This window comes from Netta rufina (genome assembly GCF_964035555.1).
Source record: "Netta rufina genome assembly, chromosome: 4".
NCBI classification, from domain to species: Eukaryota; Metazoa; Chordata; class Aves; order Anseriformes; family Anatidae; genus Netta; species Netta rufina.
Genome location: NC_140127.1, coordinates 29,759,899 through 29,772,829, shown reverse-complemented (window position 1 = coordinate 29,772,829; position 12,931 = coordinate 29,759,899). Strand labels below are relative to the sequence as shown.

General features: G+C 35.3%; 1 protein-coding gene across 6 annotated transcripts in view; it reads left to right on the top strand.

Moving 5' to 3' along the window:
• The window catches only part of RAPGEF2 (Rap guanine nucleotide exchange factor 2), a 180,842-nt gene that overhangs the window by 152,468 nt on the left and 15,443 nt on the right, over positions 1 to 12,931 (top strand). For all 6 annotated transcript variants that reach the window (XM_084286452.1, XM_084286451.1, XM_084286449.1 and 3 more), the window contains 6 exons: positions 1,736 to 1,982; positions 5,351 to 5,508; positions 9,965 to 10,205; positions 10,472 to 10,855; positions 12,488 to 12,699; positions 12,790 to 12,913. In XM_084286452.1, the coding sequence (XP_084142578.1) occupies positions 1,736 to 1,982; positions 5,351 to 5,508; positions 9,965 to 10,205; positions 10,472 to 10,855; positions 12,488 to 12,699; positions 12,790 to 12,913 (1,366 nt within the window). The remainder of the gene's footprint in view (positions 1 to 1,735; positions 1,983 to 5,350; positions 5,509 to 9,964; positions 10,206 to 10,471; positions 10,856 to 12,487; positions 12,700 to 12,789; positions 12,914 to 12,931) is intronic.

The window sequence follows — 12,931 nt, the reverse complement described above, 5'->3', positions numbered from 1 at the left end:
AGCCCCCAAACTTCTTTTCTGTACAGTATGGTTATTGTTTCTCCTTTGCTCTTCTTTAACTCTCCGTTATTTGAGGCTTTTAAGGACTCTTAGTAATTTGTTGTGTACTTCTGGAGGAATGGATGAATGTTAAGGACAAAAAGAATACACATGAGTAAAAGCCTTGCCCTGAATACTCATTCTAAGCTCCTTGCCATTGTTCTCACTTTTTCTACAATTCTGTATTTTTAATCATCAATTTCATAGAAAATACCAAAGAAACAATGATTTTGTTTTGTTTTGTTTTCAAAGCAAATTGCTTTGTACATTTAGCATAGACTTATTCAGTAAGTGCCAGCTGGCTGGCATACATTTTATTTCTTAGCTTATCTTCTCAAAACCCCTAGTATCCCCAACCCTATCCCTGAGTTGATTATTCTTTTTTTTCTTACTCCTCCCCCGTCTTAATATGCATCCCTGTTTTATGGTGGTTTTCCACTTATAATGAGGGAGCTGTTGACAATACAGAGGGCTTCTCTTCTTCCTAAAATGAAAATCACTCTCATTTTTTCAAAAACACATTGTACTATTTCAGTACAAACAAGTTATTCTTTACAAAAATACGTAAATAATTAAGTTCTTCCTTACCTCAACATCCTACACACAAGATGGTATATGTATCACTACTTCTTGGTATGTTCTCTACTAGACCCATAGCAGTGGCCTTGTTTCATTTAGAAACATTCAAAAAAAAAAACAAAAAAAACCACTTTCTTATTGCTTCCTGAAATTCAGGAGGCATTTGTGCATACTTTTTGTGTGGCCTCCAGTATTAGTCTTGTAGTCTGTCCTAGCACAGGTTTATTATCTTTGAGAAGTGCATTCATCACTACAAACCAGATAATTTTCAATTTCATTACAAATCAGATAATTTTCCACATTTATCTATGAATACCTTTTCTCTTGCTCCAAATGTCTGACTTGATCACCAAATCGGTTTTGTTTGTATATAAATACATAGTCACTTTTGTGAAGTGCAAAGTTGTAGTAGAAGAACTGATTAACAAATTCATCAGTTGTGTCTGCTTCTTAGATGACTCTTTGTTAGAGACCTGTGGGAGACAACTGGGAGCAGTAATAAGTTCAGCCTTTCAAGGTTAGAATTTTGCCATACCAAGTCTGTTGGCCTTCTAAGACTTCAAGTTTTCTTGTACACATGGCAGGTGGACACAACAGCCATATCGAACATCCAAGATGTCTCTTAAGTATTCTCATAGTTTCTCATTTTTTGTTTGTTTGTTTTATGACTTTGTTAGTTTCCATTCTGATTTCTGACTTTTGATCCTGTTGCTGTTACCTGTCCGTGAGCTTTCCTTGCTGGCCATCAGTTTAAAAATTTCCTTTATGGTGGTTAATTTTCTTACGTCATTTTTGTCTAGTGTACTCTTTAATGCATGGTACTAGTCTGCAAAAGTCTATGTCCTTAGACTGAAAAGTCAAATTCCTTCCGCTGACACCATCCAAGCAACCATGTGGTCATCTAGTGTATTTCTTTTTCAAGCTGGGCCAATTTCCTGATTATTACAGAAAATTAGTGTCCTTTTTAAAAATAAATAAATAAATAAATAAATTCCGGTAATATGTGAATTAACAGAATGTGCTAAACATTTTTTTTCTAACGATTAATATTACACTGGTCAGGTGCACAGTCTTTTTTACATTTTTGTTCTTCTTTCCACTCTTTTCTCTTGTGCAGTTTTTAAAGAACTTTTAACACGGTTGTCTGAGGAAAAAAGAAATGGTGCTCCCCACCTGCCTAAAATTGGTGATATTAAAAAGGCAAGCCGTTATTCCATCCCAGACCTTGCTGTTGATGTGGAGCAGGTAATAGGACTAGAAAAAGTAAATAAGAAAAGTAAAGCCAACACAGTTGGTGGAAGAAATAAATTAAAGAAGATACTTGACAAGACTCGAATCAGCATTCTGCCTCAGAAACCATACAAGTGAGTGTTCTTTTCTTAAATACTTGCATCGTGTTATGTTTTTAAAAACTTGTAATGATACTTAAAATTTGTTGTGATCCTTTAATTATTTTCGTTAGAGAACAAAAATTTATTTTGTTAAAGAATTGTTAAATCTTTAATTATTACAAAACACTTTTGTATCTTCTAAAATGCTAGAAGAAAATGCTAGTCTAAATATTTGAATGACCATGGACTGATAATAATACAATTTGTGACATCAATAGGAATATATTCTTATACAGCAATGGCATAAATACTTTTTGATGGCTTTTGTTTGTTTGTTTGTTTGTTTGTTTGTTTTAAGATAACTGTTAACTGGAAGCATCCTGGGCAGTTAATTTCATACTAACTCCATAAGCAGTTTTGCTTGCAAATTGCTGGTAGAAGTAGTAAATTCAATTTATACACAGTCCAGTGGTCTATAAGAATGTATGCATGATGCTGTAAAGGAGACCGAGGTTAAAATTCGAACTTTGGTTCTCTGATAGAATAAAGCTAAATCTGGTTTCTGATACCTTTTATTCTATGAACACCTTTTAGAAATGGAGTTCTGCTGAGGAACTCAGAAACAATGAGCTTTATGTGGTTTTATGGGAATCTGGTTCTTGTCCAAGACAGATGGCATCAATGGGAGGAACATGAAAATGCCAATGAATTGTAGAGTGTGTCATAATTGCTGATGTGTAATAAATATTTTCTATTGTATTTTCATTTTCTGCATACCATTGAGGAATATCTATATTATGTAAACTCACGTAAAAAACACCTAAAATGAAAATCTAGGATTTTTTCCTGCTATCGTTAAAACAAAATAAGTTTATTAGGTATTCCCACTCAAAAAATGAATACTCTTCTAAAACTTATTAGCAACAGAATAAATAGGATGTTACTGACGTCAAGATAGAGGAGTGTAAATGATTATATACAAGTAATGAATCTTTCTCAAATTGATGCAGATGTATTTCAGTAGAGGAGAATCTGTAAATCCTTATTTTATGCTGTTTGTCTTTACAACTTTCTTTTTATTTCATGGATCTTGTATGTTTGCTCCTGTGATGAGCTGTGCATCATCTTGGATGTGATTTTTGCATTGTTCACCATTATTCATAGCTTTTGCATAAAATCTCATGTTGGTTTCACTTTTTTCTTTGATGCCTTTCATTTTTGTGCACTTTTTCTGTTCAGGGACCTCTTTGGGTAAGAGTTGAAAAAACAGTACACTTGACCTATTTTATTTTCCTTTTGCTAGCTTTACTTCGTGCATTTTATATATAGCAGTTTGTCTGCAAAGCTTGTTGACATTCAGTTGTTTGTCTGCACAGTTTCTGCATATAGATGTGTAGCTGTAGATTTACCTATTTGTGCTTTTCTTCCTGTTCTGTAGACACGTCTGTCTTGTTCTTCCTAATACATGCAATACCATTCATTATTAAAGGACTTTACCTATTCTCACATCTTCAAAAGAATAAAATAAAAAAAAATCAAGTGGGATAGAAAAGCTGATTTACTTATTAAAGTAGGTATTTAAAGACTTCATGAGTCAGCTGGCCAGCTTATGAGGTGAAACTGTCCACCTTTTCTTGAAGGTGAATGCTGCAGGTGTCTCAGTGTCTCTAGAATATATGCTAACTCTTAGAGTTTGTCAGCTTCATGAGATGTTAAAGTAGTGACAAAGACAAATTATGAGCAGGAGATAATGCCTTCCTTCAGTCTTGCTTTTTAGTCTGATAACGTCAAGTAACTTTCCAAGTTGAGCAAATAGCATAATTTCCTCTGGAGCTACTGTGAAATCTCCTTCTCTCTGCCAGCTCTGAGGCATCTCTAGAAGTGTGCCTCTGGCTGCAGCCACTGCGTAAGCTCCTTGGCTTCTGTACTTGTTGCCCCTTCAGATTCAGAAGGTTTTTGCTTCAAATAAGGATTAAACATGGCTCTCACCTCCAGCTCTTTCTGGCCCAGAGTGGAGCATCCCAGATGATCCTCTCTCCTCTGTATTTGCAGCCCTTCAGTGGGATGCAGAGCATGCTTTATATTAAAGCAATTGGACGCTTGCTATTCCGCTATCCCTTCTATCACATTGTTATTCAGCAGGAAAGTAATTTCTTCATGTTATCTCCCTGTATGGCAAGTGTATACAGAAAGTAACAGAAACACCTTTTTTTTTTTTTTTTTTTTTTTTTTTTTAAAAAAAGCAATTTTTAAATTATTTTTTTTTTTAAAAAAAAAGCAATTTCCTTTGACCCACAAAATAAATTACTGTCCTCATCACTAGGCAAAGTATCTTCATGGGGTGTGGAGTCTTCTAGTGCTGAATTTTTGGGGTTAATTTCTGGTTTGCGTAACCTGAAATCAGAGTCAGAGTTCTAAATTTTAAAAATAGAGTAAACCGAGTAACTACATTCCAGTTAAGTATATGGACACTTGGGGGGAAGCTAAGAACTTCAGAAACATTACTTTTTTAAAATTTAAAACATGATGTTTGAATTTGTAGAAAAGTTCAACACCTACTTCCTCGATGTCCTATAGCAGTCACTCTGCTTCACTTGCTGATTATGAGCTTCCAAGCAATAAGCAGATTAATTCCTGCTATAGTAGGATGATAGCTCTGTATCTGATCTATCTAGCACTACTGACCTTTGAGATGCAGCCTTTCACAATTTAATAGACGAAATCATTCACCTTTATCACAGAATGCTTTATTTGCACCTGTTAGGCACTTTGGAGGGAATGCCAGTAGCACCCAACTGTGGATATGTACTGTGGCCTTCCAAGTCAGCTGGCGTCATTTCAATTACATTTAGTGAAGAGGAACTCTGAGAAGGGTGATACAGAGTAGGAAGGCTGAAATGGGTGAGCTCAACAATCCTCCGTTATGTGGCTGTTGAGAGATCTTAGGCTGCTCTACGGTTACAGCAACTCCCGAAATACAATTGCAAATCCTATCTGTGATGGGGTGGAAGATCTGTGAGATTTAGTTGTCAGCGATTTTGAGAGAATGGCAGTACTAGTCAAAGTTGGGGTGATGCAGGAATGATGATGTATCTTTTGAATAAAGATCTTGGCCCTTGAGATAAAAATAATGAAAAGATGACAAGTGTAGCAGCTCAGAGCTTAGTGGTGAGCATGAGCATCTGCTGTCACTGTGAACAGGCAGGTCTGATCAAGGTGAGTGGACATTTGGGTGCTGTTGACAAATCTAGACAGAAAGCACTGCTGTCTGCAGAATATTAACTTCTAAACAGCAATTCCTCAAAGTGTGGAAAATGTGTTATAGAAACCCCCACGTGCCACTGCTATAGTCCAAGATCTGAATGTTTGTAAGTGCTGATTTTATTTCTTTCTGGATGCAGTGACATTGGAATTGGCCAGTCTCAGGATGACAGCATTGTAGGACTGAGGCAAACAAAGCACATTCCTCCTGCTTTACCGGTCAGTGGAACCCTGTCATCCAGTAATCCTGATCTACTGCAGTCCCATCACCGCATCTTGGACTTCAATACAACTCCAGGTGAGGATCTGTTCTACACCATAGAATTTCCTTTTTTTTTTTTTTAATCAATTTATTTTGCTTGCGTTTCCAGATCTTGAAGTATCTATAAAGTTGTTATTAACTGTACGCTGTCACCCACAGAGTAGCCGTATATGAATTAGGATTTGTTACCTTGCTCCAATATGCTTTACCCAGATGTGTATAGATGAATGCTCTTGAAGTATGCTGTATACAGAGTGCCTCTTACTGTCTTACTCTTGGCCAGTGACTTTTTTATTTTGCTTTGTATTTTATAGTCTGCCCTGGTAGAACAGTTTTTACAAAGACTGCAGTATTTTCAAACAGCATGGGAGATCATAAGCTTAAATTAAATTGAAAGGACATTGTGTTTTCAGTCTTTTTCTGAACAGGCTTCTTAACTTCTTATATAATCTTGTACTACATCTGTAAAGGACAGCGTTTTCAAGTTGCCTTTTAGTTGGCATTCCCCTGCACTAGAAGAGTCTAGAGCTATATGCTGAATGCTTTATATAGAAAATGATTTAAAATCCATTGTGAAATACTAAAAAACAACAACAAAACAAACAAAAAATCAACCACCGTATTTAGCAGAGAGGAACAAAGTATTGGTGGGGGGAGGAGTGAGAGTGGAAAAAGGGGAGAATGAGAGCCTTATCATATCAGAAGCGTTTAGCTGGATATCCTGGATGGGGAGGGATTTGGGCTCTTAATCTGCCTGCAGGAAGGTTCTTAACTTGAAACCTTCTCTGTGTCAGGTATCCAAATTTTTGTTGTTAAAAGGTAGCTGCTGGAGAAGGATTTAGTAACAATAGCTGTGCAGACACTTCGAAGTTTTAGTTTAATACTTAAGAGTATTTCTCAAAAACAGAACCAACAATTCAGTGCCTTCCAAAGTCTGAGAGATTTCAAACCTTACCTAAAAGGACAGTGCTTAAATATCAGTTTACATACTATCCGAGTCAGTACAGTTTTCACTCTTGAAACTGCAGTACTGAGCATCACTTCCCCTCATTTGAGGGGAGCACTAGAGAAGAAGACTACAAGAAAGTAGTGTGTGGTTTTTGTTTCATATTTGTTTGAGTGTCTAAGGTTGCTTCTGTGAGTGGGAAGATTGTTACATATTTTTAATCTCACAACTAGTTTCCAACACTGAAGATATTTCAGTAAGTGCGTGACTATTTAGTCAGCACTTTATCTATAAATGGGTAGAAAGTCAATTCTCCAGCTTGCCACTTACCTAGACTGGACCTTCTTATAATGTACTGAATACAGCAAATGTCTCAATACCAGAGCTGTGGGGAGTGTTTTCTCAGAATTCAAGCAAATCCCATTTATCAAGAAGAAAAAACATTGCAGTTCTGAATATCCTTCAGTTGCACATGGTGTTCAGAGAATTTTAATAAATAAACATTGTTCTACTGTTTGGCTTTTGCTTTGGGGAAGCAATGATAGAAAATGATGTAATGCCCCTGCTTCAATATTATAGCAGCTTTTGTATTGTCTTTATAGAAAATGTAAGTAATTGCTGATTTTTTTTTTCTTAAAACACACACACGGCCATGCACTGAATATTTTTAAAGGACTTTGTAAGTGTAATTATTTTTTTCCTGGCTTGGAAGCCAGGGGGGAAGAGGAGTATGCAATCAAAAACATAATGGCTTTAGGGATGGTTGCAAGAGTTGAATTATATCACTGCTTAAAGACAGAGAAAAAAAATTAAAGCCTACAATTTTAATTTCTTTTATTATGTTAGCATAAATTAAAGCTGCAGATGGAGGCAGCTTCTGCTAAATTGAATGCACTGGAGAAGAAAGAGAATAGTAGTAGAGTGGCCATCCTTTGAGGCTTTGGGGGATATCCCTCAGGACAGAGAATAAAACAACTAGAAGGATAGTCTTTGAGGAGGAAGAAAGAACACTTTTTTAGCTTGAAATCTGCAAGGAGTGATTTTAGTTTCTCTTCTGATTTGCACAGGCTTTTGCAAATATGCTTGTAGAGGTTTATTTTTTAATGTTCAAATAGTCAATAGCACTTTGATTTCTGTTTGATTGAAAGTCAAAATAATTTAGTAATGATGAGCTGTCAGTCATTGTTACTTTTTTTACCCCATACAAGCTATGTAAGTGACTAGATTCCTATCATAAAACATTGCTTTCTTTATTCCAGTTTCCTTTTTTGAAAAGGAGTGAAGGGGATGATTACAATTCTCTTCAAGTGCTGGTTTATTTAAAAAAAAAAAAAAAAAAAGTACTGAATAACTTGCTGACATTACTATGTCTGTAGTAATTTCTGTTGCTTGTAAACTTCTCTGTATTCTGTGTAGTGCTTTTGCTACCAGCTCTGATAGGTTTGCACCCTGAGAAATTTGATGGTAAAATACAGTAGAAGGATGATGGTACTCTGTTTTCCTCTACATTTCTTCTTATTAACCTGTTCTGCTGGATCACTGAAGTTTTCTCTTTGCACAAAATACTTGCTGCTTTTGAGTACTAAGTGAGTTCCCACCTTAGTATTGTGTACAGAAGTTTCCCATCTTTACATCATTCCTTTGAGTGGCAAGTATTTCCGTAACAGCGAGACTCAACAGGATCTAGAGAGCATGCTCTTTTTATTAGCTTCCTCGAATGGCTGCATCTTTGGCATCTGCCATTCCCACAATGTCAAAAACTGTAGAAATGATTTCAGGCTCTACTCTGTATTCTTCTTCAGTTAATCAAAATTGGTTAAAAAAAAAAAAAAAAAAAAAAGGATTTACAGATTTGACTCAAGTACTTGGAAATGGTTAAACATTGGTCTACACTGATGCATGTTGTGTGTAAATTATAATATAATCACTCCACACAGTTTTAATGTGCTTGAATGTTAGTGCTTCTCAAGTTGCAAACATACTCATGTGAGCTGAAAAATTATAGGCATAATGTAATTCGTAAACTGAAATGTTTAAGCCTAAGTGGCCCTTGTGGCATGTAAGCCAAGTCACGTGAGAGAGATTTGTCTTACTGCTTTCCAAATGATGATGTTGAAGACATGGAGCAGTAGAGGGATGACATTTTTGCTTCTTTTGTCACAAGATTTCTGTTCCTGAATAGATCTTTTTGTAGTAACTTAAATATGTTACCGCACATGTTATGCACATTCAGGTCTCATAAGCTGTCAAATAAGATTATGGTTGTATCAACGTGAATGTTTTCATCTAGCAGCTGTTATTTTTTCAGTATCTTTAAAAATAATTATCACTTCTGTCTGTAGATTCAGGAGGCTTTCTATTTTTTTTTTTTATTTTTTTGTTCATATGACCTTTATGATCTTTAAAAATAAATTTTAATCAGAGAAAGGAGAGATGACCAGATATTATGCCAAAACCAAGAAAAGGTTATTCATAATAAAGGGAAGAAATTAAAATAAATAGAAATACTTTATCTTGTCAGTTAAAAGTTTTAAAAATAAACTGAAGTCCAGTGGAGGACAGCAGCACAATTTTAGCACAATTTTATCTCTTTGTTTTCTCTTTATAATACCATGATAATCAAAAAACTTGAATTGATAATGTATCTAGATTTCAAACCATTAACAAGATTATGGAGATAGCAAATACAACATTTGCTGTTAGGCTGATAATTTTCTAGGTTTCCTAAAAACAGCTGCATTGTAGGTGTTCACTCTAGGGTTTGTCATCAAACATTTGAAACAGTATTTGGAACTCAAATATTTAGAAAATTTTTCTATCTCCAAAAACTTGCTCTCTGTGCCAATATTTTAGTAATTAAGAACGTAAAGAATCCATTACATTTAATATTATGCGTTAAACATATCAAGGATTGTCCATTTTGCTAGTTAGGTACTTGGATGCATTAATGCTACTGCAGCTTATTTATGTATACAGCTGGCTGTTACACCCGTGTCTTCCAGCTATTTGTATGGGTATGTCTTCCCTTTGTGTATGGCACTGTAGTTGAGTGTCAGACTTGTAGCTGAGTGTCTTAAAAGCATCCTTAGGAAGACTGACACTCCTGTCACTTAATTTGATCATATGTCAGTGCACAGGGTAGTGTTGTGATTGTCCTTGATTTTTCTCAGGCTTGAATGAAACTTAACAGCACTGAATACCTGTGAAAATTGGGCTGCATATTAGCTTATCTGTCCATACTTGGCAAATGTTTACATATTTTCATAGTCCATTGATAGCCTAATTTCTTCTTCTTATCCTGGTAGCTTATAGAACCAGTCCTTCATTTCAAAACAACAAAAAACAACTACAACAACAAAACAACACGCAGACAACAACAACAACAAAGTATTCCATTAGAATGGGAGAGGTGAAACAGTGATACTGAAATAAAGAGTAATAATTTATAATTTGATTCAATGTGACCAATATTTTTGTTTGTTCTTATACCGTTAATTTTTTTCTGCATTACTGAATTGCATACCTTGTATGTAATTGTTTTTTCAGACTTACCAGATCAAGTTCTGAGGGTTTTCAAGGCAGATCAGCAAAGTCGCTACATCATGATCAGTAAGGACACAACAGCGAAAGAAGTGGTCATCCAGGCCATCAGGGAATTTGCTCTCACTGCAACCCCTGATGCATATTCACTATGTGAAGTCTCTGTCACGCCTGAGGGTGTAATCAAACAACGGAGGCTTCCTGATCAGTTATCCAAGCTTGCTGACAGGATACAGCTAAGTGGCAGGTGAGATTAGACACTGTGAGCTAAAGTTGACTATGCCAGTTTATTAAATTATGTTAATGCTCCTATTAATATTTTTAATAAATAATAATGCTCTTATTATTTCATTACTGAAATTCTGTTTCTTTACAAGAAATCACCTCCTATGCTTCTAATTAAGATCTATGTGTCTTGAAATTCAATTTATTCTATGATGCCAACTGGTCATTAATTTTCACTAGTATTTGAGTATATTCGATAAAGTCTGGTTTGGAATTTTGTTTTTATAGGTATTACCTGAAGAACAACATGGAAACAGAAACTCTTTGTTCAGATGAGGATGCTCAAGAGTTACTAAGAGAAAGTCAAATTTCTCTACTACAGCTCAGTACTGTTGAGGTGGCTACTCAGCTCTCCATGAGAAACTTTGAGCTATTCCGTAACATTGAACCCACAGAATACATAGATGACTTGTTTAAACTGAAATCAAAAACAGGTTGCACTAATCTAAAGAAGTTTGAAGAAGTGATAAATCAAGAAACATTCTGGGTAGCTTCTGAGATTCTAAGAGAAACCAACCAGCTGAAAAGGATGAAAATCATCAAGCATTTCATTAAGATAGCACTACACTGCAGAGAATGCAAGAACTTCAACTCGATGTTTGCTATCATTAGGTATTGCACCTTAATAATTGTAATTCTGAATAAAAAACAAAGCTTTATTTATAAATAAAAAAATGTAATTAGAAATGTTTTTAAAAACGTATTAAACAGAGTAAACTAATTCATACTGCCAACCTCAGCACTTGACAATGCAATAAGGAAAGTATTCTCCAGAAATCTGAACTTGATGTGGAAATGCTTGCTAAAATATTATTAGTAATGCTACTGTTTGTGTACTTATTGCTCAAGACGGCGAGGCTAGAGGCACTGTCAACATGACAGTAGAGAAACTGCTAAACTTACCTAAAAACAAAGACCAAAAAATCAGGTATATGAAAAAGAATGATAATGTTATCATAAATGAATGGGTTATTTTCCAAAAGGAAGCTCATTTTATAGTTCCCAGTACCTTGAATTCATTGAGACATGATATGTTAACTGTGGTTTTCTTTGTGTCAGCAGTTTCTTGGATGAAACTCTGATAATAGTCAATAACAGATTACATTGCTATATGATAAGCTGCAAATAAAGGTCTTTTAATAAGAACCAAAAAGGTACTAAAATCTGAAACAGAAATTTTTCTTAGTAGTACTGTAGTAAAATAAAAAAAAAGCAGGAAATTCTAATGTTTGTGGTTTTACGCATTTGTAAAACATTCTTATTTCCTTTGGAGTCTCCCAAGTTATGCAGGAAAAAGAAACCTAAAAAAGTAAATACTGCCTTCTGCGAAAAAGCTTGGGCAAGCTGCATTATCAGTGATGATTTTATGAGTGTCTGGCAAAAGCCCATGCCACACTGAATCAACAGACTGACTGTGACACTTGTTCTGGAGATCATTGGGCTTGAATGCTATCCAATTAAACATGGCAAACTCCGAAGTCAAGGATGCGTGTTAATAATCAGTCAGCATTTGCCAGACATAAAAATCTAAAGATTTAGCTCAGTTATTTCAGCAGGTGTCAGTAACAAATAAGCAGCCTGTCTACTAGCAAGAACTTGAATGAGGGAGAGGTTCTACATAGCAAGCTTCTTGATAGTTAGAAATGAATAGCAAGACAGGCTAGCCGCTGTGTAATATACATCCTTTACTGATGTCATTAAGGGAGGGGAAAACGTTTTTGTAGCAGCTACAGCTTTAGAATAGCTTCATATACAGAGTCTGTTATAACAATTTGATCTAGATACAACAAAGTCAGATGGATTATTGCAGCAAGAAGCTGGGTTGCTGTGCTATCACTATCTAAATAGTATGTAGGTAGATTTTTTTTCCTGCCAATCTGAGGTACTTCTGTATTTTGATATTGTTATCCAATTCAGATGCTATTCCAAAGCAGTTAGAATAAGTGCAGGCAATTAAATCTTGTGGAGAATTTGTACAAGTGTAACTTTTATCTGCTTTTGATTACATCATGCAGATACCTTCAGTTTTTCCAGCTTTTATAAAAATGAAATTAATTGCTCTGTAATACATGCTGGCAAAAGGAAGTTTTCAATTCTGTTATTTTATTGATATTGCTGTGCTGTACTATTCTGGATAGATGGTATTTTTCCCATACAAAATTTAACATGGCCTTTTCTAGGATTTATTTTTTTTTCTTTCCATTCCTCTTGAACTTCTTGCACTTTTTTTTTTGTTGTTTCAAGTGGCCTGAATTTGGCACCAGTTGCAAGGCTCCGAACTACTTGGGAAAAGCTTCCAAGCAAGTATGAAAAACTGTTTCAAGATCTACAGGACTTGTTTGATCCATCTAGGAATATGGCAAAATATCGTAATGTCCTTAACAGCCAAAACCTGCAGCCCCCTATTATTCCCTTGTTTCCTGTTATCAAAAAAGACCTTACATTCCTTCATGAAGGTAAAAGCAGAAATACATCATCTTTTACTGGCTAAGGAGAACCAACTTTGCTATGTAATAAGCAATGTTCTTAATTGTTGTTGATTCTAGGAAATGATTCAAAAGTGGAGGGTTTGGTCAACTTTGAGAAGCTGAGGATGATTGCGAAGGAAATACGCCATGTTGGTCGTATGGCATCTGTTAACATGGATCCTGCTTTAATGTTTAGAACTAGGTAAGTTTGTTGTCTAAG